This window comes from Canis lupus, chromosome 27 (genome assembly GCF_003254725.2).
Source record: "Canis lupus dingo isolate Sandy chromosome 27, ASM325472v2, whole genome shotgun sequence".
NCBI lineage: Eukaryota > Metazoa > Chordata > Mammalia > Carnivora > Canidae > Canis > Canis lupus.
In genome coordinates this window covers 42,701,563-42,727,378 of record NC_064269.1, presented here as the reverse complement: position 1 = coordinate 42,727,378, position 25,816 = coordinate 42,701,563, and the positions used below count along the sequence as shown (strand labels likewise).

The window sequence follows — 25,816 nt, the reverse complement described above, 5'->3', positions numbered from 1 at the left end:
GTAAAACCTAAATTTTTGTATAAACCCACAGACACCATGGAACAAGTAACTAAACCAGGCATTAACAAAGTTATAAATGCGGTTTTTTTTTTTTTTTTTTTTTTTTTATTTATGATAGCCACAGAGAGAGAGAGAGAGAGAGGCAGAGACACAGGCAGAGGGAGAAGCAGGCTCCATGCACTGGGAGCCCGATGTGGGATTCGATCCCGGGTCTCCAGGATCGCGCCCTGGGCCAAAGGCAGGCGCCAAACCACTGCGCCACCCAGGGATCCCATAAATGCGGTTTTTAACAAGAAGTTATAGGAAACTAGAATCTTTTCAATTACATTTTTATTGAAAAATAGTTAATTAAAATATATACATTATTTTTTTAAAAACATGTTATTGGTAAAATAATGATCTTTCAGACAAGGATCACTGAACTTTCACTTACTCTTACCAAAGCGGCACCTTTATTTTCCTAGATGAACATTTTGCTTAAAGATAGAGGAAAGGAAGGGAGGGAGGGAGGGAGGGAGGGAGGGAGGGAGGGAGGGAGGGAAGGAAGGAAGGAAGGAAGGAAGGAAGGAAGGAAGGAAGGAAGGAAGGAAGGAAGGAAGGAAGGAAGGAAGGAAGGAAGGAAGAAAAAAAAGACTAGGGTCTCTAGTGCCCTCTGGTGTAACTTCCTGAGACTGGGTCCATAAGTAATTCAGTTAACGACAGAAGAAAGTTAAATAGCAGAATCTACTTGTTCCCATGTGATAAATTGTGATTTGCTACCTTGGGCAACCTCAGAGGATGCCTTGACTTTAGGCAGAGTTTCAACTACTGATGCTCAGTTGAGCTCATAGCCAAAAATACTTTCTTCCTGAATTTTCATCATCACTGCCTTTTTAATCTTTTTTTTTTTTTTAATTTTTATTTATTTATGATAGTCACAGAGAGAGAGAGAGAGAGAGAGAGAGAGAGAGAGAGGCAGAGACACAGGCAGAGGGAGAAGCAGGCTCCATGCACCGGGAGCCTGACGTGGGATTCGATCCTGGGTCTCCAGGATCGCGCCCTGGGCCAAAGGCAGGCGCCAAACCGCTGCGCCACCCAGGGATCCCCATCACTGCCTTTTTAAAAAAAACACAAAACCCTGTCATTAGATTATAAATGGGAGAAATAATGTGGGAAAGTCTCTATGGAATTCAGGTTATAATCCAGACCAAAAATATAAAAAAGGACAGCAAAAATGATAGCTAAAGGTCAGTGTGATAGAAGGGCTCTTTTAGTGATCCCTAATTCCTAATAATAGGTATTCGTAATAACAGGTATCACTATTCTAGCCAACTCTGTGCATACAGTTTCTGGGAGAAGATGACCTTTTTGGCAGATTTCAGGAAACCGATCTATTTCATATGAGTGCCACGTTGAAATGTAAACCTCAACAGAGCCTAAGTTCATTTTCCAGACCAAAGACTTTGGACTTTAGGTTCTTCAGTTCTCCTTGTATCTTATGTGCCCGTCTATTGCTGTCACGCACCTCACATAGGATGGCAAGATCCTGGTTTGCCCGGGCATTAAGTGTTGCCTAGAGATTTGAAAAAAAAAAAAAAAAAAAAAAAAAAAAAAAGAAGAAGAAGAAGAAATGATTATGGCACATGCCAGGGGAAAAAAAAATCAGTCACAAAGACTAGGCTACGCTGGCTCCTTTTTGGGAGACTTAGCACGTAAGAGAAATTCAACCCTTAGCTTGCTTAATGACTATATAAAGAAGGAAAGTGTAGAGAAGAATTAAAGCAGAAAAGGCATGAGACTCTGCTTTCCCATACAGTAGTAAAGAAGCTGTAAGACAATAAAAAAGCAATAATGCATAAAGAGACCAATATAAACATTACTGGTAAATTTGCCAAAGAATGAGAGAAAAGAATCCCTTTAATAATTAACCTTGTTTGGCACATAGCAATCATTTAGGATATGTGGCTGACTGGTAAAATCTCTTTAAGAAGGATTCTGAGGTACCCTGAATTCTAAATAAAGCCATGTTTGACAGGAGAAAATTCTTCCTTACTCACTCACTCACTCACTCACTCACTCTCCCCATTGGTAAAATAGACACAGTTCTTTTCATCTACTTCTTGAACTGGGAAGGATGGAGCTTTCTGCTAAGTTTAGCAGATGGAAGTACGATGGCACAGGCAAGCAATGATTTCAATCTTCTGCATCCTCCCTCTGGCGTGTACTTCAGTTGATCTTAGTGAGGCTTGAAAGATGGTGATCCACTAAGCTCTACCACGAGGGGAACCTCAGAAACATCTTTCTTCTGAGGAGCCCTCACCACCACCATGTTTCCTTACCTGCACCCCTTTTCTTCCTCTCAGTAATTCAGGGTTCACAATTACCTTATAGAGGATTTGCTCCAAGTCTTTTAGCTTCTGCCGGAGAATCTTAATATCCGTCTTAAAGCCTTCTACTTCCAAGATACGCCTATTCTCCAAGGCCTCATAGCGTCTTGTCATCACCTGTAACCGCTTCCCCATCTTGTTAGTGCGATCCTAAATATAGAGACATGGCAAGGCATTTCTGAAGATGAGGGAAGCATTCCCTGAGCCATCTGCACTTCCCACTCCATCAGAAGTGGCAGAGAATTTTGTACCTTGAAGATTTCTCTCCTCACTCCCTCTTCCTCACGAATTCGGGCAAGCTCCTCTTCTAGGGACATGCACTGCTCTTGATACATGTTGGACAATTTCTTCTCTTGTACTAACTTATCCTTTAGGGACTGCGGGTCAAAGGAAAATAAAATTACAATTTTGGTAATTCAAATAGCACTTGGGCAATGAAAGAAAGAAACGAACGGATTTCAATTAAGTCTAAAATGAGTTAAGGAACAAGACGGAAAGGAACTTTGGAGAACATCTGAAAGCCTCCTATTTCTAGATGATTCTCTTGCTTTTTTCTAAAGCATACATACTAGAAAATCTTTAAAGTAAAACAAAAGTTTTGGCTCTGAGAAGGGTCAGATAATGGAGTTCAGAACTGTCCCACATAGGATGTTAAAATATAAATTTTGGGATACATTTTTGAAGTTATTTAAATAGAATCAACAAGAACACATAACATACATGTTCCATAGAGCAGAGGAATGATCGGTAAAAACCTTAATCAGATCGTGATCCTTCCTTACACATAATCCTTCAAAGACATGCAATGTTCTTTGTTTTTTGGTTTTTTTTTTAAGATTTTATTTATTTATTCATGAGAGACACAGAGAGAGAGAGAGAGAGAGTGAGAGGCAGAGACACAAGGCAGAGGGAGAAGCAGGCTCCATGCAGGGAGCCCGACATGGGACTCGATCCTGGGTCTCCAGGATCAGGCCCCGGGCCGAAGGCGGCGCTAAACTGCTGAGCCACCTGGGCTGCTCAAAGACATGCAATGTTTAGAGTTAAATATTCTTACCAGGATTGTAAAGACCCTACAAGGCCCTTCATGACTGGCTGCTGCCCACCATCTAACCTCTTTGCTTACCACTTCCTTCTTGCTTATTCCTCTATGACCACAATATTTCTTCTCTTCCCTTTAAACTTGCTCCTCCCTTTGCCTGGAATACTCTTCCCCTAGATCTGTATGGCAAGAAGAAGACCATTTTATAGGTCTCAACTATAAAACAACACCAGATTTAACAGAGGGTCCCTGTGCTTCCCTACAAGAGTAGACTTTCAGCAACTACATATAATTTTCACATAATCTTTTAAACTCCTTAATACCACTTTTTAATAAACTATAATTTTCCCTGTTTTGTTTCTGTACCTTCTCACCCATTTAAGTTTTTATTTATTTACATAATCTTTACACCCCATGTGGGGCTTGAACTCATTACCAGAGACCAAGAGTGACTGAGCCAGCCAGGTGCTCCTCCCTTCTCTTGCCTTTTCATCCATTAAAATGTAAATGCCATGAAAGCAGACCTAGTCTAATTTATCTACTGCTGTGGCCCCAGAACCTAGGCCATAGTAGGAGTGCAATAAATATTTGTTGACTGAATAAATGAATCAATTGTTTACTTTTCTAAATCCCCAAATGCTATAATGATAAGCTACTCTCTAAAACCTATTTCGTGAGGCTGCTGCTACAACAGCTTCCTGGATCTTGTTTTTTTGTTGTTGTTGTTGTTGTTTTAAAAAGACTTATTTATTTATTAATGAGAGACACAGGCTAAGAGAGAGAGGCAGAGACATAGGCAGAGGGAGAAGCAGATTCCTCACAGGAAGCCCGATGCAGAACTCGATCTTGGATCCCAGGATCACAATCTGAGCTGAAGGCAGGTGCCCAACTGCTGAGCCACCCAGTGTCCTGCTTCCTGGATCTTTTTTTTTTTTTAAGATTTTATTTATTTATTCATGAGAGACATACAGAGAGAGAGAGAGAGAGAGAGAGAGAGAGGCAGAGACACAGGCAGAGGGAGAAACAGGTTCCACGCACGGAGCCCAACATGGGACTCGATCCCAGGTCTCCAGGATCAGGCCCTAGGCTGAAGGGGGTGCTAAACCGCTGAGCCACCCTGGCTGCCCATCCACTTCCTGGATCTTGTATGACAATTTTTACATTCTTTGGAATTCTCTGAGTTCTTTCAACTTTTCCAGAAAAAAATTAGTAATTTCTGTAAGACATAAGAAAACTACCTTAACATATTCATTTTGGTTACGATGAATCTCATGAACGACTGGCCAAACTTTTCCAATTTTATCTTCTTTCTTTTTACACTGTGTACTGTATTGCTTAATCTTTGACATCAAATGATCCTTTTCAAGCATCCATGACTTCTCTTTACTTTGGTTTTCAAATCTGAGTTGCAAAAAGTCTTTGGTACTCTCATAAAGAAGTTCTTGGGTGTGATGGAGACTATGAAAGAAAGTACAAATGTGGACACCAAGATGCTTACATGGTATATATGACACACAGTTATTCAAATAAAGGGAAGATACAGGTTAAAAATTGTACAGTATATAAATTCTATAAAATATCATTAGCAGTATTTAAAACACACTTAATCTGATCACTGGCAAACGTACATGTTTTACCAAAGTATAATATACCTACCTATCCATGTGCACTAGTTCTTAAAAAAAAAAAAAAAAAAAAAAGATGTATTTATTTATTTATTTGAGAGAGAGAGAGAGAATGTGCACATTTGTGAGTGGCGGGGGGGCGGGGCGGGGGGGAGGGTGGGAGCAAGGGGAGGTGCAGAGGGAAAGGAAGAAAGACTCTCCAGCAGACTCTCCACTGAGTGTGGAGACTGACGTAGTGCTTGATTTCATGACCCTGAGATCATGACCTGAGCTGAAATCAAGAGTCAGACGCTTAACTGACTGTGCCACCCCAGTGCCCTACATAGATGGTCTTTATAGATGATTTCCCAAGTGCTAATTCCAGGTTATATAATTAAAAGATTTACAAAAATATTTACACATAGCCTGCACAAGTATGGGCTATTCCCTGACTGAGGGTGAACACAAGTACTTAAATATCAAAAATAGTTTTGCTTTTGTTTATGTTGTGCTCTACATGTAAACTGCCTGATATCAAATCTTGTCCTTTTCTCAAGATTAACCTCCCTCTATGGAGGGATTGTGACAAGCTCGGCCCATTTAGTTTCTCCATTCTCTGAAATTTGGTAACTCTCTACTCCTGTGTTATAATTTGACATTGGCTCATACACTATGTCTTGTTTTAACTGTCAATAGGTTTATTTTTGTTTCTCTTTTAAGATTTTATTTTTAAGTAATCCCTACACCTAATATGGGGCTCAAACTTACAACCCTGGGATCAAGAGTCACATGCTCTACTGACTGAGCCAGCCAGGCGCCCCAACATGCATATATTCTAACCTGAGCAAAAGCATATCCCTTATTTATCATTTACTTTTGCCCTGCTACCACCAGACTGTCAAGAACACTTAATAGTCAAGAACTATTAAACATATACAGAGTACAAAATAAATTCCTGCTGACTATTGAGATTTAGGAATAGGCAAATGAAGCTTCTATCTTTAAGAAAGGATATCCTTAGAAGTTAGCAACTCATCAGTTTAACATCAACACTTTCTAGAAAAATGCTGTATCATATGATCAAATTGCTTGCAAAGAATATTACATACCATGAGGCAATCATTGTAATTTCCCCCTGACCAAATAATGTCAGATAAACTTAGTTCTTTTCACGAGTAATAGGATAACAGATAAGGAGAACATGATAGCATAATGCAGGCACAAAGCAGGATAACTGTCACCAGACGAATATATACATACTCAGGTATATATGTATGTGTATGAAGAAAGAGAGACTGATTCAGTTACCACAAGATCTCTCTTGCTTTCAATGAGGTATTTTATTCTATTTTACATTATGTTCTCAATTACAAACTGGGCAAGTAATAGTCTTGTTAATGTATAAATGGTTTGAAAGTGAGACCCAAAGGACAGTCATTAAAGGCCTTGGATTTCATGTCATTCAATATCCTTAGGATGATCTATCTAATATAAGGGACTGATTATATGCTCAGATATGCAGATGATGTTAAACTAAGATGGTTATTAATATTCTAGAAGACAGATACAAAATTACAAATTACTGTGATGATTTAAAAGCACTGTTCCCTTAAAAAACAATTAACATCCAATGAAAATAAACATGTTATGCATAAGCACAGAATACCAAAAATAAAAATGAAAATGGAGAAGTGCTGGCCATATGCAAACATATTTATTCTGTGTTAAAAGAAACAGAACCTGAGCAGCCCGGGTGGCTTAGTGGTTTGGCGCCGCCTTCAGCCCGAGGTGTGATCCTGGAGAGCCAGGATCGAGTCCCATATCGGGCTCCCTGCATGGAGCCTGCTTCTCCCTCTGCCTATGTCTCTGCCTCTCTCTCTCTCTGTCTCTCATGAATAAATAAATAAAATCTTTAAAAAAAAAAAAAAAGAAAGAAAGAAACAGAACCTGCAAGAGCCAGAAGGCATATTCTATCCTGTATTGACCAGAGTTCTTAATTTAAGATCACATCCAATTTTAATCACTTTTTTTAAACTGTCTTCTAGAATATTAATAACCATTTAAAGTAGGCTCCACTCTGGTTGTGGAGCCCAAAGCAGGGCTTGAATTTATGACCCTGAGATCAAGACTTGAGCTGAGATCACGAGCTGGATGACTGATTGAGCCACCCAGGTACCCCAATCACCATACTTTTAAGTGGAGGAAGAGGCACTAGAGAAGTTTAATATGACAAATAAAAGAAGTTAAAAAGACGTTAAAAATGTAACATAAAATTTTTTAAAAAGATTTTATTTATTTATTTGAGAGAGAAACAGAGAGAGAGTGCACACATGTACACATACCAGCAGAGGAAGAGACAGAGAGAGAGGGAGAAGCAGGTCCCCCACTGAGCAGGGAGCTCAACTCGGGGCTCAAGCCCAGGACCCTGGGATCATGACCTGAGCCAAAGGCAGATGCCCAACCAATTGAGCCATTCAGACACCCTGAAAGAAAATTTTAAATGTAGAATGTTTAGTGCAAAAAGAGGAACTCATATGCATCTTGGTAAGGATTACCAAGTACTGGAAAGATATTTATTATGTGCCTGTTATGCACACAGGGCAGGATGGAGGCCACAGTGAGCCTCTGGGGAAGAGAGAGAACTCCAAAGAAGTGATAGTAAGTGCCATCAGAGGCAAGCTAGTCATCATAGAAATGTAGGGGAGGAAAAACTGAATTCTGCCTGGGGAAGTCTTCAGAGAAGAGGTGACCATGTACAACAAAGTGCCTGCCACACTACAAGGATCCCACAAGCGAGAGATATTAGTAGTCAGAATGAAGGATACAGTGAAATACAGCAGAAGAGCTGAGGCTGAAAAGGTTAATTTGCTGCCAGAAGATGAAGACCCTAGTATTTCATGCTGAGGCCCTAGGACTTTTATCATAAGATAAATGGGGAGCTTTCACAGGTTTCTGAGCAGTTGGGCAATTCCTAACAGAGACACTAACCCGTAACAGTGAGGCAGACTGTAGAAGACAGAAGGATCAGGGATAGGATGAACAGTTAGCTTACTGTAGCGCCATAAACAAGAATAGAGCCTGGCTGGCTCAGTAGTGGGAGCACGTGACTCTTGGGTCTCAGGGTCACCAGTTTGAGCCTTATGTTGGGGGTAGAAATTACTTAAAAATAGAGAAAATCTGGGGTGCCTGGGTGGCTCAGTCAGTTAGGTGTCTGCCTTCAGCTCAGGCCATGATCCCAGGGTCCTGGAATCAAGCCTCACATCAGGTTCCTTGCTCAGCAGGGAACCTACTTCTCCTTCTGCCTGAGGCTCCCCCTGCTTGTGCTCTCTCTGTCAAATAAATATTTATAATCTTAAAAAGGGATCCCTGGATGGCGCAGCGGTTTGGCGCCTGCCTTTGGCCCAGGGCGTGATCCTGGAGACCTGGGATCGAATCCCACATCGGGCTCCCAGTGCATGGAGCCTGCTTCTCCCTCAGCCTGTGTCTCTGCCTCTCTCTCTCTCTCTCTCTATCATAAATAAATAAAAATTAAAAAAATAAAATAAAATCTTATAATCTTAAAAAAAAAAGAATAGAATAGCTTGAATCCATGTGAAAAGAATGAGAGGGAGAGAACAGATTGGAGAGGCTTCTCAGGCTCATACTCGATAGGGCTTGGAATTCAGGAATAAGAGTGGGGAATTGAAGATAATCATTAGGTTTCAAGACTGGGAAGTGGGATGGATGTAATATCATTAAACTAAATGAAAAAAAAAAAGAATGAAGTAGTAGGAACAAGGCAGTGTTTCTTGGGAAAGAAAAGCAGCTTGGTTTCAGACATGGTAAATGGGAGGTGTTTGAACATATTCAATTAAAGAGCTCCAGGGATCCCTGGGTGGCGCAGTGGTTAAGCGCCTGCCTTTGGCCCAGGGCGCGATCCTGGAGACCCGGGATCGAATCCCACGTCGGGCTTCCGGTGCATGGAGCCTGCTTCTCCCTCTGCCTGTATCTCTGACTCTCTCTCTCTCTGTGTGTGACTATCATAAATAGATAAAATAAATAAAAAAAAATAAAAAATAAAAAAAAAATAAAGAGCTCTGTACAGCAGTCTGGCCACTGGAACCACACAAAAAGCTGAGGAGGGTCAGAAGGGTAGAAGAATCAAGACAGGTGTTACAAAAATCAGAGGAAATTGGGCAGCCCCGGTGGTGCAGCAGTTTAGTGCCGCCTGCAGCCCGGGGCGTGATCCTGAGACCCTGGATCAAGTCCCACATCGGGCTCTCTGCATGGAGCCTGCTTCTCTCTTTGCCTGTGTCTCTGCCTCTCATTCTCTCTCTGTGTTTCTATGAATAAATAAATAAAATCTTTAAAAAAAATTGGAGGAAATTAATTTCAAAGAAAGGGTGATCAGAGGTACCAAATATGCAGAATGATACTAGTTACACTGAGGACTATAAAGAGATAACTGGTCATGGAAATTAAGAAGTCAGTGATGACCTGAGAAAGGGCAGACCTAGTAAACAGTGGGGATGAAATGAGACTGTGGTAAAGTGGGGAAAGGCGGGCAGGTGAGGAATAAACATAGCAAGGACAGAGAGCTTGTGGTTTTGGTATAGGTATGTAGCTGTTTTCCCCACATTTGTGAAGGACCACACAAAAGAAAAGGTCCCTGCAATATTGAGTCAGATAACATGTCAGCAGATAAGAGAACGTTTCTTTTTTTCTTTTTCTTTTTTTTTAAGAGAACGTTTCTTAATGTCTAAGATCAAGCTGAAACTCTAAAGTGGGTTAAATGCATGTGGGATACTTGCCAATTCTTCAAGAAAACAATCAACAGCACTCCTAGAGAAGCCTGGACACCCACCTATGTAGAGGCATGGGTGTTTGATGAAGACAATTTTCTCAATTCCCTTTCAGTTCCCTATGCTGCTAAAGTACAGGACTGTTAACTTTTAAGCTCCTTGGAAGAATTTACAAATCTGTCAGGTACAGCTTTCTTGAACACTCACTTTTTGGTAAGCTCTTTGATTTTGTCCTGATTCCTCTGGTGATGAACTTGTATTTCCTCAATGCGAATCCGTCTATCCTCCATGAGCCCTTCCACTTGTTCTCTAGAAAGCTTGGTCTGCTCTTCCAGCTGAGCCTGCAGTGCTTCCACCTAGACAGGTCAAAAAAAGGTATCCACTTTTGTCCTGCTTCCACTTACTTCTTAACCTCAAAAAGTGAGCCTGTTTCTAGAAAACTTTAAGAAAAGCAAAACAAAAAAATCCACAAACAAAAGAACAGCAGCAAAACAAATAGAAGAAAAATCTTAAATATATTTCTTTTTATGTAATGTCTTATAAATGGGGTTAGGCTACACAGGAGCAAGCTCTGTCCACACTAAACAAAGTACCTGTAGCACTAACAAAAAGCTAGAAAATCCAGTTTCCTCTGCCCTAAGATTCTCACTTTCCACCATCTTCCTCTTGAGATTTTTAGGACCATCTCCCTTCTAACAGACCCTAGTTGCAAAAAAATAGTATGACTTTTGTCTTCATTCTTTAACTTAAAAAGTGGAGCAAAATCAGTATCATGTAATTTCCTTCTTTGATTCTGGCTGTCATGACTCTAAACGGAGATACTGGCCAAAGGTAGAAATTATCATTTGGAGCGACGGACTCCTCTTGCGCCCCAGCAAAGACAGTAACTTGAGTGCAACTAGATGAAAAATCATGGTTGCATGTGATACACAATTACCAAGTGGTAAAAGGATGATTCATGACTTTAGAATACATGTGCTAAATAAATGGATCTATCCCCACAGGTCAATCTATCAGCAGAGACAATTAAACTCTCTGTGTCTTCCCTAGGCCAAACACAAAAGGAATTCTTACTGTATGATAGTTTTGTTGCAAACCGTTTAGCATACAAACCAAACGAACAGAAAGTTCAGAAGAGGACTTCTAGAATGGCTGAATGGAGAATAATGGTTTTAAAATATAAACTCTTAGAAATTAGGAACCTAAATTTTCTTAATCACTTGATGCCTAGGTATGATATGTGTGCAAGGAGATACTTTTATGATAACAATGGTATGTTACACAAAGCTAAACTTGTGGACAGAAACTCTTCTGGTCTGTTTTACCTGTAGGATAAGTGTTTGTACGTCTCTCTGGTATTGCTCAGAACTTTCTACCTTCTCTCTCATTACTGGTTTTCTTTTGCTTACTTTAGAATCTAAAATAGAAAACAAAAATTATTATTATTTAAAAGATATTATTTATTTATTCAAGAGAGACACAGAGAGACTTAGACAGAGGGAAAAGCAGGCTCCAGGCAGGGAGCCCGATGCAGGACTTGGGGATCACACCCTGAGCCAAAGGCAGACGCTCAGCCGCTGAGCCACTCAGGTGTCCCCAGAAAACAAAAATTAATCAACACCTTTACTTAGTTTTTCTTTCGGCTATTCAAGCTTCAGCATACCTTTGCAGAGGAGTCTGGTTTCATCCACCCAGAAGAGAAGGAAAAGAAGATAAAGGAAAGCATATGATGATTATTGTAATACTTTTTTTTTTTTTTTAAGATTTTATGTATTTGAGAGAGAGAGAGAGAGGGAACACAAGCAAAGGGAGTTACAGGGGGAAAGGGAGAAGCAGGGTCCCTGGTCAGCAGGGAGCCTGATGAAAGCTGACATCATGACTTGAATGAAAGCAGCCACCTAATTGACTGAGCCACCCAGGCACTCCTATAGTAATACTTTTTCAGATGGGAATTTCTCTAGGGATGCCTGGGTGGCTCAGCGGTTGAGCATGCCTTTGGTTCAGGGCGTGATCCCATAGTCATGGGATCGAGTTCCACATGGGGCTCCCTCCATGGAGCCTGCTTCTCCCTCTGCCTGTGTCTCTGCCTCTCTCTCTCTGTATCTCTCATGCATAAATAAATAAATCTTTTAAAAAAAAAAAAGAATGGGAATTTCTCTAAAGGAACTCTGCTAGGATGTCTCCTGGATAATAATACTCATTTTTCTAGAGACTACATTAAATTTTCCTTTGGAGCTGTGTCTATTTTCTTTGTAAAATCTTATTTAACCAGAAAAGGTAAGGAATAAGGAAAAGTAAGTCTAAACATTTGGTTATGACAGATCACCCAGTTTTCAAAAGATAAGATTATTTTAAAAATAAGCAACACTAAAATTACACTGAACAAAATTCCTAGGATGTTTCAAGAAGCTCATATTAAGAGAATAGATCTTGAAAGTTCTCATCACAAGAAGAGCAAATCTGTTACCATGTGTGGTGATGAATGTCATCTAGGTTTATTGTGATCATTTCATAACATATACAAATATTAAATCCTTATATTGTATACTTAAATATAATGCTATATGTCAATTACAATCAAATGTCAATTTTCTAAAAAATGACAGAAATAAAATTGGGATTTCTGTTAAAAAAAGAGAAAAGGGGAGAGATGGAGGATTAGAAGCTAATTAACATTCTGTGATTCCCAGAAGTTGTCCAAATCTGTTTTATGACTTATCACCTGTAAACATGTTCATTACATATTTTTTCTCCTTTAGTAAAATATAGGAAGGTTAAAGGAAAAAAGCTCAGTGAGATCTTAAATCACCAGAGGCATCATTATGAACATTCATTATCACTACATAGTAGGAAAAAAATCTAATAATATATACTGTGTTTTTGAATTCTATGTCAATGAGAATTTATAACAGTATGACTGATACCTGTTCTGAAAGCTGAGGAAAATTCATTCTGTTCACATATACCCACAGCCTGGTTAGTCTTTGAGAGAATGCTGACCTAAAGAAGCAAAAAAAAAAAAAAAAAAAAAAAAAAAAAACAGAAAGTATAGAATTAGTTTTCCTATAAATGTCATATTTTACTTTTTTAGCTTTACTTCTGTAGATCAAAATACTATTTATAAATCAAATTGGAAAAAAAAACCAAAAAAACAAATTGGTCAAAATTGCCATAATCCTATATGGATGTTATGCATGTTAGATACCAAAGTGGATTAAGTAACAAACTGGATAAAACTCAGTGCTGGTAATATAAACTAAAAAACTAAATTTCAGGGAATTCCTGGGTGGCACAGCGGTTTGGCGCCTGCCTTTGGCCCAGGGCGCGATCCTGGAGACCCGGGATCGAGTCCCACGTCGGGCTCCCGGTGCATGGAGCCTGCTTCTCCCTCTGCCTATGTCTCTGCCTCCCTCTCTCTCTCTGTGTGACTATCATAAATAAATAAAAATAAAAATAAATTAAATTTCAGAGTTATTTAGTAATATCTGCTAAAACAAAGGGGGGGAATCTTGGACAAGGGCCCTTAGGAAAATAACAGAAACACAAAAGCATGCATATGTAGATATGTATAAAAGAGGTCACTGAGGCAGTTTATTGAAGTGTAAAAGTGGAAAAACTATATATACATAAATATCTCTATATGAATGGAAAAAGTTTTATCTCTGGAATAAAAGATACTTCCACTTTTACATGACAGATTTCTGAGAGCTGTTCTTAATAAATGCCATATATTACTTTTGTCATCAGCATAAACTAAGATTAAATAAGAAACCTGAGTATTGCAACTTGCTCCCACACTAAGTATGATCCTGCTTTCTTCTCTAATCTCACCCAAAACATCTACTCCTTTATGGTGTAAGGTTTCCAAACAGTGAAATGGGGTAAATGATGCCACTTTCCAAGGTTTATTTGGGGGGGGAGGGGAGAAGCACAAAGCTCTTCATAATTATAGAAAATGCAAAAATGCTTTGAAGACTTAGAGATTATGACAGCTAATTCTCCTTCTATCTTCTTTAGCAAGTACTAAAATTGCTCTTATTATGGACCCCAGCCTGTGTCTTATAAATAAAGTCAGGCTTACCATGCTATACCAAAGATTACTTACTTTGTTTGGAGGTTCCTTATAAAAATAGGTCACTTCTCCAGTGTCTGTTGTGCCCACAAGAGCCAAGAGATTCTGTATCTTTTTCTTGTCTTCTAGCTCCCTGCAATTCTCATAGAAAGCACACATTGTATTTAGAGGAAGTAAAATTTTCTGTTTAAAGGACCTCCTTTCTGATTTATTTTTAAGACAATAGCAACACCAAATTAAAATTGAGTAAGATTTACTTAGACCTTAGCTCTAATTTCTGAAACATCATGTATTTATATTCAGGAATTCAGAGAGAAGGGACCAGAAAATAATTTCTTAGTTGGTTCTAAAAGAGAATTATAGTGGATGCTGGGGTACACTGCTCAGATTCTCCTTTTTAGCACTGATGGGTTCATTCCTTCAATTGCCAGTAATGTTGCAAGCTGATGGCTCACAGCTGAATCTCTCTCCAGAATTGTCCTCAGTCAAGAGGGACTGCCTTAACTGACTATATACCCAATGGACAGGCTGCACCCAGTGCCTGGCTAATGAGAGAGTAGAAAAGTCCAATTCCCTTGCTTCAATTCAGGATATCTCTGAAAGGACATCCCAGTTTCAGGGCTCCCTGTGGCAATGGCTGAGGTCTTTTGTTATTAATTATACTATAATTCAACTTCTGCCCAATCAGACTTCCCTTATTCCTTCATGGGTGGTTATTCCTAAGAGCACTCTCCAATAAATTTCCTGCAAGCAAATCTCCATTGCAGAGTCTGTTTTCCAGGGAAACCAACCTAAGATAGTTGGTATCAGAAAAGGACCAAGGAAGCAAACTCTAAAATGAGATTTCAGAGGCTGTGATATGGAGACAGTTTATAGAACATAATGTTTTTGGAGCACCTGGGTGGCTTAGCCAGTTGAGCATCCAACTCTTGATTTAGGTTCAGGTCATTATCTCACGGTCATTGGATCCAGCCCCACACTGGGCTCTGTGCTCAGCACAGAGTCAGCTGGAGAGTCCCTCCTCTTTCTCCCTATGCCCCACCCCTTGCTTGTGCTCTCTAAATAAATAAATAAAATCTCAAAAAGAAAAAAAAGAACATAGTGTTTGTTCTTAGGAACAAGACAGATGAGTGGTTAACAGGGTATAGTTTAAACAATTAAAATAAATAAAAAATGAGGTGCCTGAGTGGCTCAGTTGGTTAAGCATCCAACTGTTGATCTCAGCCCAGGTCGTGATCTCAGAGTTGTGAGTTCAAGCCCTACACTGGACTCCACGCCAGATGTGGAGCCTACTTAAAATGAATGAATGAATGAATGAGTTAATTAATTAATTAATTAAAATAAAATAAATAAAAAATGAAGGGAGGCTGAGGGCAGCTCCCTATACAAAACTACAATCTCTGACCCATTTTCTGCATCTCAGCCAGTTTTAAGACCATTACCTGACAGAGAAGCTGGATCCCCAGGAGGTAAGACTAGGTGACACCACAACAAGTATACATGATAATGAGTCCCCTAGTCTTTCCCCAAAAGATGTATGGCCATTTATTTAAGTAATTATACACTGGAGAAAAGGAAATAACCAGAGCCAGCAGGCAAGAAAAAAGGAAAAGACATCCAAAGGGAAAGAGAAGTAAAATTATCTTTGTTTACAGATGATGTGACCTTGTATGTAGAAAACCTAAGGGTTCCACAAAAAGAACAAAAGCCAAACCAAACAAACCAAAGAAATTCTATTAGAACTGATATAAGAGGGATGCTAGGTGGCTCAGTGGTTGAGTTCTGCTTTCGGCTCAGGTCATGATTCCAGACTCCTGGGATCAAGTCCCACATCAGACTCCCCACAGGGAGCCTGCTTCTCCCTCTGCCTATATCTCTGCCTCTCTCTGTGTGTCTCTCATAAATAAATAAATAAATAAATAAATAAATAAATAAATAAATAAAATCTTTAAAAAAAACCCACTGATATAAGAGAATTCAGCAAAGTAGCAAAATACAAAATTCTTCAAGCAAAAATCAGTTGCATTCGTATACATTACTGATGAACAATCTGAAAAGGAAATTAAGACAATAATTTGCTTTACAATAGCAACAAAAAGAATAAAATACTTAGGAATTAACCAAAGAAGTGAAATACTTGTATACTAAAAACACCGCTGAAAGTATTTAACACAAAAATAAATGGGGAGAAATGCTGTGTACATGGATTGGAAGACTTGATATTAAGATGTCAGTATTACTCAAAGCAATCTATAGATTCAGGGCAACTCCCATTAAATCTCAATGACATTTTTTGCAGAAATAGAAAAATCCATCCTAAAATTCATATGGAATCTCAGGGAACTCAAAATAGTTAAGATGATCTTGAAAAAGAACACAATTGGAAGATCCACACATCTCTCACTTTTTTTTTTTTTTTTAAAGATTTTATTTGTTTGACACAAAGCACAAGCAGGAGGAGTGGCAGGCAGAGGCTGAGTGAGAAGCAGGGTCCCTGCTGAGCAAGGAGCCTGATACAGGGCTCGATCCCAGGATCCTGGGATCATGACCTGAGCTGAAGGCAGACACTTAATCAACTGAGCTAGCCAGGTGCCCCAGAAGACCCACACATCTTAATTTTGAAACTTACTACAAAGTTAACTATAATCTAAACAGTGTGGTACTGACATAATGACAGACCTATAGACTGGTAGAATTGAATACACAGCCCAGAAATAAGTCCCACATGTATGGTCAAATGACTTTCAACTTTCAATGGAGAAAAAAAAGTCTTTTCAACAAATCATGCTGGGAAAACTGGATATCCAACATGCAAAAGAATGAAGATGGACAATATACAAAACAACTAACACAATATACAAAAGTTATCTTAAAACGGATCAAAGACCTACCTATAAAAGCTAAAACTATAAAACTTTTAGAAGAAAACACCTGGATGGTTCATCGTTTGAGCATCTGACTCTTAATTTCAGCTCAGGTCATGATCTCTGGGTTGTAGGATGGAGCCCTGTGTTGGGCTCTATATTGGGTGTGGAGACTGCTAAAAATTCCCTCTCTCCATCTCTCTCTGCACCACCTCCCCATCCACTCACCAGCGCTCTCTTAAAAAAAAAAAAACTATAGTGATATTGGATTTGGTAAGGATTTTTTGAATATGACACCAAAAGCAGAAACAACAAAAAGAAAAATATATTAATTGAACCTTAAGAAAATAAAAAACTTGTGCATCAAAAGGATTATCAACAGTGTAAAACAGCAACACTCTGAATGGAAGAAAACATTACAAACCACTTACCTAATATGGGATTAAATCCAGAAGACCTCTTAAAGCTACACAACAGTAAAAATCAAAGAACCCAATTCAAACATGAGCAAAGGGCTTAGACATTTCTCTAGAGAAGACACACAAAAGCTAATAAGCATATGAGAAAATGCTCAATATCACTTATCAGTAGGGAAGACAAATCAAAACAATGAGATACTATTTCACACCCATTAGGATAGTTGTTATTAAAAAGAAAACAGGGTGCCTGGGTGGCTCAGCAGTTGAGCATCTGCCTTCGGCACAGGGCATGATATCAGGGTCCCAGGATCCAGTCCCACATCGGGCTCCCTGCATGGAGCCTACTTCTCCCTCTGCCTGTGTCTCTGCCTCTCTCTCTCTGTTTTCTCATGAATAAATAAATAGAGTCTTTAAAAAATAATAATAATAAATAAAATCAAAAGACAAAACAAATGTTGGTATGGATAATAAACTGAAACTCTTGTGTACTTCTGGTGGGAATGTAAAATGGTGCAGTCACTATCAAAAACAGCAAGGTAATTCCTCAAAAATATTAAACACAGATTTAGTATTTGATTCAGCATTCCACTTCTGGGTATATAAACAAAAGAATTGAATGCAGGGACTTGTTCATTCCTGAGAGAAGTGCCAGCTCGTATCATAAGCAGATTTTTTTTTTAAAGATTTTATTTATTTATTCATGAGAGACACAGAGAAAGAGAGAGGCAAAGACACAGGCAGAGGGAGAAGCAGGCTCCATGCACCGAGAGCCCGACGTGGGATTCGATCCCAGGTCTCCAGGATCGCGCCCTGGGCCAAAGGCAGGCGCTAAACCGCTGCGCCACCCAGGGATCCCTATGTTAAGTATATTTTACCACAATCAAAAAAAATGTAGTAGTGGATGTTGTAGAATACTGCTCAGATGCCACCTTCAGGACCAAGACACCCACCACCCAAGAGCTGAGTCCTCCAGGAATTGCCCTAGGCTGAAGGGGGCTTGTCTCTCTCAAGATTACATCCCCTCTCTGGTGACAGCCTACATCCACTGAGTGATCATTGTAGGGCACAAATGGTCAACCGTTTTGCTTCTGAATGGCTATCCTGGCCTCAGAGCTCCCTGTGGGGTTGGCTGAAACCTCTGCTATCATGGAATCACAGTTCAAATCTGCTCATAGATGTTATTTCTGAAGAGTCTTCCTACTAATAACCATCCTTGCAACCATCTCAGAGTCTGCTTCCTGGGGAACACAACCTAAAAGAAGGGCCACAGAGAAATGTATCTTGTTTAGTTTAATTTAGAAATATAACCAATATTTCCCTTCTCCCACTTGGTACCTGATTCTCAGTCGGTCATTTTCTGAGTAGAGGCGTAAAACATGTTCCCGTTCCTGGAAGAGGCAGACCTGTATATCACTTAGAGCTTTCTGCAATTCAGCAATCTCTTCTTCCCTCTGCTGCAAATCCCATTCTAGTTTATGCTGGAGGAGGTGGGGACAGGAAGAAAAAGTAGTTGAAAAGATATTGCGCTTCACAGTAGGATCTCATATTGGATACGGTGAATCAGTTCATGCAGAAATATTACAAAGCGAATGGTTTCACCAACACAGAATTCAAATGACAACAACAGGTTGTGTACAGACTTGAGTTTAAAGCTACAGGGTGAAAAAAAAAATAAAGCTACAGAGTGAGTGTGATGTTTGCATATAACATAAAAGTTCTTGTATTTTCTTTTTATAAATTACAGAACCCTGTAACGCCATATGATTTACCTCTTCTAGTCACACTTCTTTTTTATTTTTTAAATTTTATTTATTTTCTTTTTGAAGATTGTATTTATTTATTCATAGAGACACAGAGAGAACAGAGAGAGAGAGAGAGAGAGAGAGAGAGAGGCAGAGGGAGAAACAGGCTCCATGCAGGGAGCCCGACGTGGGACTCGATCCCTGGTCTCCAAGATCACACCCCAGGCTGTAGGCGGCGCTAAACTGCTGCGCCATGGGGGCTGCCCCACACTTTATTTTATTTTATTTTATTTTATTTTATTTTATTTATTTTATTTTTTTCACACTTCTTTTTTAAATGCTTTCTATGTAAGAAGGATTACAAAATTTTGGAAAAACAAAGATAAAAAGGAATGATTCCTGCCCATAGAGTTGAAGAATTTTGTGCGGGGAGAGAGATCTGCAAACAATTAAAATGAAATAGTTATTTCATGAAAGAGTGTGCATAGAAAAATGGTAGAGGGGAAGGTATGGCAGGAGTAAAACCTCTGCAGGTTTTGGGAAGTCAGAGAACACAACCCAAAAATTGGAACGTGAAAGATGAAAACTGCTAGAGACAAGTAGAGGGTGGGTACTCTCGGGAAAGAGAGAGAAATACAGAATCATCAGAGCCTTGAGTATCTGGGTAACCCCAAGTATTACAGTGTCACTGGCATTGACAGTTAAGAGGCAGAATGGGGACGTATGAGGCCAAGGCTGGATACTGGTAAGGAGGACACTGTAATAGTTCGGGGAGACATAATAAGGTTTGAACCAGTGTGGAGGGAACAGTGATTAAGTTGTTGGAACAGATTAAGTGGCATTTAGGAAGCAGAATGAAGAGGACTCACCAAGTGCTAGAAGTAGGGGCTGGGGAGAATTGCAGGCAACAATACCATTTACTATTGGACACAGAATAAAGAAAAATTGAAGAGATGAAGAGGAGGGAGGGGATACTTTAGTGAGACATATTATGTGTGGGTAGGGTAGGAAAGGGAAGAGTTGTTCAGACACGGATGGGTTAACACGGAGATCAAGAGAAAAGTGAGTCCATGTTAGTTATTTGAATGTCATCATCTCCTATGTAGTAGTAGAAGGCACAATGAGACCATATAAGGTGGAGTCTAGAACTTTGCTATTTAAGACTAAGCTTCGAAGGGGTGCTGTTGATGGAGACTGAGAAGAATGGTCAGAAAGGTAAGATAGACACTGACTGAGAAAGGAAAAGGACATGGAAATCCACAAAGGACAAGTCTGCAGAAAGATCAACAGTGACAAACAGTCCAAAGGCCACAAAGAGAAGAGTTCATTTTGACAAGCAGGTTCCAGAGACCACAGGAGATGCAGCTTCAGTAGAGCAATGAGGACAGAGACCAAACTACAGTCAAGAGGCCACAGAGGGGAACCCTGGGTGGCGCAGCGGTTTGGCGCCTGCCTTTGGCCCAGGGCGCGATCCTGGAGACCCAGGATCGAGTCCCACGTCGGGCTCCCGGTGCATGGAGCCTGCTTCTCCCTCTGCCTATGTCTCTGCCTCTCTCTCCCTCTCTGTGTGACTATCATAAATAAATAAAAATAAAAATAAATTAAAAAAAAAAGAGGCCACAGAGTGGGTGGTAAAGTCAAACTATTCTACAAGTGTGGTTGAGAAAAAAAAGCCATCTACGTAAGACAGTAGTTAAGAGGGGAAAGCACAACCACAGAAGGGTGTTTTCTTCTTTTAAGTCGGGAAAGACTTGAGTATGTTTATATACTGAGGACAAAGAGGTAAGTGTGAGGCAAGAAGTTAAAAACAGAACACAGAAGAGATGATGAAACAGGGTTTCTGAGGAGGAGAAAGGGATGGGGGAGGGCTAAATCAATGCAGCTTGAACAAATAGAGATTGTCCCTGAAGTAGGAAGAAAGAATGATGATGGATCGATGGATACAGATGTTGGTGACTTGTATGGATGGGCAGGAAGGGAGCATGAGTGATAGCTGGCATTTCTTCTATGAAGTAGGAAGAAGATGCCTGAGAGAAGAGGACTAAGAAGGGTTTTCAGGCTGGAGGAGGGTGAAGGTATGGCACAGATGTGCACAAGTAAGAAAAATTGCTGTATGGTGACTAAGGATATAGATGGACATGTTTAACATGAATTTATTCAGTAATGATATGTGACTGTTTCAGAACAATGGTTCTTAACTAGGGGTGATTTTGCCTATGCTCCCAGAAGAAATTGAAGCAGCGTCTGCAGGCATTTCTGATGATCACGAATGGGGAAGAGGTGTGATACTGGTGTCTAGTGAGTGGAGGCCAAGGATGCTACTAAATATTGTACAGTGGGGATCCCTGGGTGGCGCAGTGGTTTGGTGCCTGCCTTTGGCCCAGGGCGTGATCCTGGAGACCCGGGATCGAATCCCACGTCAGGCTCTCTGTGCATGGAGCCTGCTTCTCCCTCTGCCTATGTCTCTGCCTCTCTCTCTCTCTGTGACTATCATAAATAAATAAATAAATAATAAATAAATAAATAAATAAATAAATATTGTACAGTGCACAGACAGTCTCCACAATAAAGGAGTACCAAGCCCCAAATGTCAGTAATGCCAAGGTTAAGAAATCCTGTGGAGGACTGGATGAAGTTATAGTTAGGGTGTGTGCTATACAAGTAGGGCAGAAGAGTAAGCAAGGGGTCATGGAGGCAGTATAGTTACTGAAGTGAAGCACAATGCAGTTTGGGTTAGAAAGGAAGGACATGAAATCAGAAGCTGGCAGGCAACACTTAAAAAACTGAACTATCAGTATCTTATAACAACTGTGTATCTGAGCTACAGAGGTAAGAATGAAGTTAAAAGAAGTCAGGTATAAGGGGTGAAAGAACCAGAAGTATAAAAGAGACCAAGTCATAAGAGTTTAAGATTTAAGAGGTACAGTAGTTGAGGGGAGATTTTGATCCAGTGAGGGCCCAAAGGGTGGATAGGGAGCTAGGCTGCAGGAGAAAGGAATAAAATAATATTAATAATAAAATAAAAAATTAATAAAATAGAATTAAAAAAGAATTTTTAAAATAAAATATTTGCTTATGGGGGATCCCTGGGTGGCTCGGCGGTTTGGCACCTGCCTTCGTCCCAGGGCATGATCCTGGAGTCCCGGGATCGGGTCCCGCATCGGGCTTCCTGCATGGAGCCTGCTTCTCCCTCTGCCTGTGTCTTTGCCTCTCTGTGTGTGTCTCTCATGAATAAATAAATAAAATCTTTAAAAAAAAAATCTGCTTATGATACGAGCTGGCACTTCTCTCAGGAATGAACAGACTCAATCAGAATCCTAAAAGGGTACAATGCATCATCCCTTTCACCTGTGCTTCACAAGCTTCTTTATAGAGCTCCAGTTTCTTCAACAGGTCTTCATTTTCTGCCTCACACTCAGCCATCTTCTTTTGGTAATATTCCAGAAGCTCCTGAGAAGGGCAGAGGACAGCCAGACGATCTTCCGTGGAAGGCAAAGGAGTTGACTCCACTGAATCCAAGAATGACATTCTCTTCCACTTGGTAGGACCACTAAAGCCACAGGTAACATCCTGTTTGGAAACAGGTGTCGGCCTATGTGAAATCAGAAAGGATATATTCATTTAACTACACGAACATTTATGAGGCATTATAATTTTTTTAAAGGATTTTACTAATTTGACAGACAGAGAGAGGGAGAGCACAACAGGAGGAGAGGGAGAGGGAAAAGTAGATTCCCCGCTGAGCAGGGAGTCCAATATGGAACTTGATCCCAGGACCCTGGGACCCTGAAAAAAGGCAGACGCCTAACCGGCTGAGCCACCCAGGTGCCCTGATGAAACATCGTAATTTCTCAAATAAAAAAGGAGTTTATGTTCTTGAAGCGCTATATAATTAAGGTGCTCATAAACCTTCAAAGTTTAATGTTCCAGGTTAGTGAATAATTTTATGAACTGGTTTCCAAATATTAAAGGCTTAAAGCTAGATTCAATAGAGGTTAGAGAGTAAAAAGATTTAAAAAATGAACTACTACCCAAGTGAGACCAGGTAATAACAAAATTTATTTTTTATTTTTATTTTTTTTAATAACAAAATTTAATACTATTAAGACGCACAGCAGAACACTATAAACTGCTGGTGGAGTCTAACTTGACACAACAGAGAGTACATTGGCAGAATCTAGTAAGATTGCATTTCTCTTGTCCTAGAGAAACTCATTCACATACATACAAGGTGACATGTGAAAATGCTTATAGCAACATTACTTGTAGTAACAAAAATGGTAAACCTTCCAGCCATCTACTCAATAGGATAATGGATAAATTGTGGTATATTCATATAAATGGAACCTTATTCAAAGTCATTAGAAACTATGGATTAGAGATACCCAAATATGAATGAGTCATCCTAACAATATCAAACGGAAAAATGTATGTAGATACATATATTGAAGATATTCCCATTTATTTAAGATTTGAACTTGCCAAATGAAACTGTTTTTAGGAACAGGTATTATAAGTGGCAAAATAATTGAGAAAAGAAACGACAAATATAAGATTCAGGATTAGAAAATATAGCCTAGTTACCACGCAATCACATTAGCATCAGAGAGGCATTTGAATTACACAGACCAAGATTAGACAAGATCAAAGGCTAATCAAAGGCTAGGTAAGAAGTTCTGTTTGTTTCGCTTTTGGCAAACAAGAGCCTTCAGCTAAAACAATGCAAGTCAGTAAACAAAACTCCCTTCAATTTACAACACAACAAAATAGACAGCAGTGTGGAGAAACTTTCTACTGTAAGCCCAGAGCTGTAGTTAACAAAGGTGATGGTCACTCAGCACCTTTAATAAATGAGTGTGTATAGCAGAGATAGTATAATTTACTTTCAGCTAGCATGAAGGAAAAAACCCTAGTATTTTCTCCATCACTAAAAGCTCTTGACAGAAATGCTCTTTTTTACCTAATGTTTCATATCTTCAGAAGGAGTTGCCTTGTAACAACTGTGGAAAATATATCAGTAGATGAACTAAGAAGTACTCCTGATATTTTGCAGGGGAGAGTTGTGGTGATGAGGATGTGTCCATCGTGGTGGAAGTTGGTTGTAGAATTAGAAGTTCCCTCTTTGCACGCTGGCTGTTTCCTCTAATCCAGGATCCACAGGCACTATACCAGGCCCACTCAAACTGCCTGGATTCAGGTGTTAACATTTAATATGTCCTAGTTTTATTATTATTTTTTAATAATAAATTTATTTTTTATTGGTGTTCAATTTGCCAACATACAGAATAACACCCAGTGCTCATCCCGTCAAGTGCCCCCCTCAGTGCCCATCACCCATTCACCCCCACCCTCCTCCCCTTCCACCACCCCTAGTTCGTTTCCCAGAGTTAGGAGTCTTTATGTTCTGTCTCCCTTTCTGATATTTCCTACCCATTTCTTCTCCCTTCCCTTCTATTCCCTTTCACTATTATTTATATTCCCCAAATGAATGAGAACCTATGTTTGTCCTTCTCCGATTGACTTACTTCACTCAGCATCATACCCTCCAGTTCCATCCACGTTGAAGCAAATGGTGGGTATTTGTCATTTCTTTTTTTTTTTTTTTTGTATTTGTCATTTTTTTTTCATTTTTTTTCTGTATTTGTCATTTCTAGTGGCTGAGTAATATTCCATTGTATACATAAACCACATCTTCCTTATCCATTCATCTTTCGATGGACACCGAGGCTCCTTCCACAGTTTGGCTATTGTGGACATTGCTGCTATAAACATCGGGGTGCAGGTGTCCTGGCGTTTCATTGCATCTGTATCTTTGGGGTAAATCCCCAACAGTGCAATTGCTGGGTCGTAGGGCAGGTCTATTTTTAACTCTTTAAGGAACCTCCACACAGCTTTCCAGAGTGGCTGCACCACTTCACATTCCCACCAACAGTGCAAGAGAGTTCCCCTTTCTCCACATCCTCTCCAACATTTGTTGTTTCCTGCCTTGTTAATTTTCCCCATTCTTACTGGTGTGAGGTGGTATCTCATTGTGGTTTTGATTTGTATTTCCCTGATGGCAAGGGATGCAGAGCATTTTCTCATGTGCATGTTGGCCATGTCTATGTCTTCCTCTGTGAGATTTCTGTTCATGTCTTTTGCCCATTTCATGAGTGGATTGTTTGTTTCTTTGGTGTTGAGTTTAATAAGTTCTTTATAGATCTTGGAAACTAGCCCTTTATCTGATACGTCATTTGCAAATATCTTCTCCCATTCTGTAGGTTGTCTTTTAGTTTTGTTGACTGTATCCTTTGCTGTGCAAAAGCTTCTTATCTTGGGATCCCTGGGTGGCTCAGCGGTTTGGTGCCTGCCTTTGGCCCAGGGCGTGATCCTGGAGACTCGGGATCAAGTCCCACATCGGGCTCCCTGCGTGGGGCCTGCTTCTCTGTCTGTGTCTCTGCCTCTCTCTCTCTGTGTACTCATGAATGAATAAATAAAATCTTTAAAAAAAAAAAAAGCTTCTTATCTTGATGAAGTCCCAATAGTTCATTTTTGCTTTTGTTTCTTTTGCCTTCGTGGATGTATCTTGCAAGAAGTTACTGTGGCCGAGTTCAAAAAGGGTGTTGCCTGTGTTCTCCTCTAGGATTTTGATGGAATCTTGTCTCACATTTAGATCTTTCATCCATTTTGAGTTTATCTTTGTGTATGGTGCAAGAGAGTGGTCTAGTTTCATTCTTCTGCATGTGGATGTCCAATTTTCCCAGCACCATTTATTGCAGCGACTGTCTTTCTTCCAGTGGATAGTCTTTCCTCCTTTATCGAATATTAGTTGACCATAAAGTTGAGGGTCCACTTCTAGATTCTCTATTCTGTTCCACTGATCTATGTGTCTGTTTTTGTGCCAGTACCACACTGCCTTGATTTATGTCCTAGTTTTAAATCTAAATTCC

At 39.8% G+C, this 25,816-nt stretch overlaps 1 protein-coding gene across 2 annotated transcripts in view; it reads right to left on the bottom strand.

The window, feature by feature from the left end:
* Positions 1 to 313: 313 nt before the first annotated feature.
* The window catches only part of CCDC77 (coiled-coil domain containing 77), a 32,866-nt gene continuing 7,363 nt past the window's right edge, over positions 314 to 25,816 (bottom strand). For both annotated transcript variants that reach the window (XM_025461756.3, XM_049102599.1), the window contains exons 4-13: positions 22,236 to 22,479; positions 18,481 to 18,623; positions 13,896 to 13,995; positions 12,715 to 12,790; positions 11,116 to 11,207; positions 9,998 to 10,146; positions 4,644 to 4,863; positions 2,618 to 2,743; positions 2,364 to 2,516; positions 314 to 1,552 (exon numbers count right to left, since the gene is read on the bottom strand). In XM_025461756.3, the coding sequence (XP_025317541.1) occupies positions 1,406 to 1,552; positions 2,364 to 2,516; positions 2,618 to 2,743; positions 4,644 to 4,863; positions 9,998 to 10,146; positions 11,116 to 11,207; positions 12,715 to 12,790; positions 13,896 to 13,995; positions 18,481 to 18,623; positions 22,236 to 22,479 (1,450 nt within the window). In that variant the 3' untranslated portion in view covers positions 314 to 1,405. The remainder of the gene's footprint in view (positions 1,553 to 2,363; positions 2,517 to 2,617; positions 2,744 to 4,643; positions 4,864 to 9,997; positions 10,147 to 11,115; positions 11,208 to 12,714; positions 12,791 to 13,895; positions 13,996 to 18,480; positions 18,624 to 22,235; positions 22,480 to 25,816) is intronic.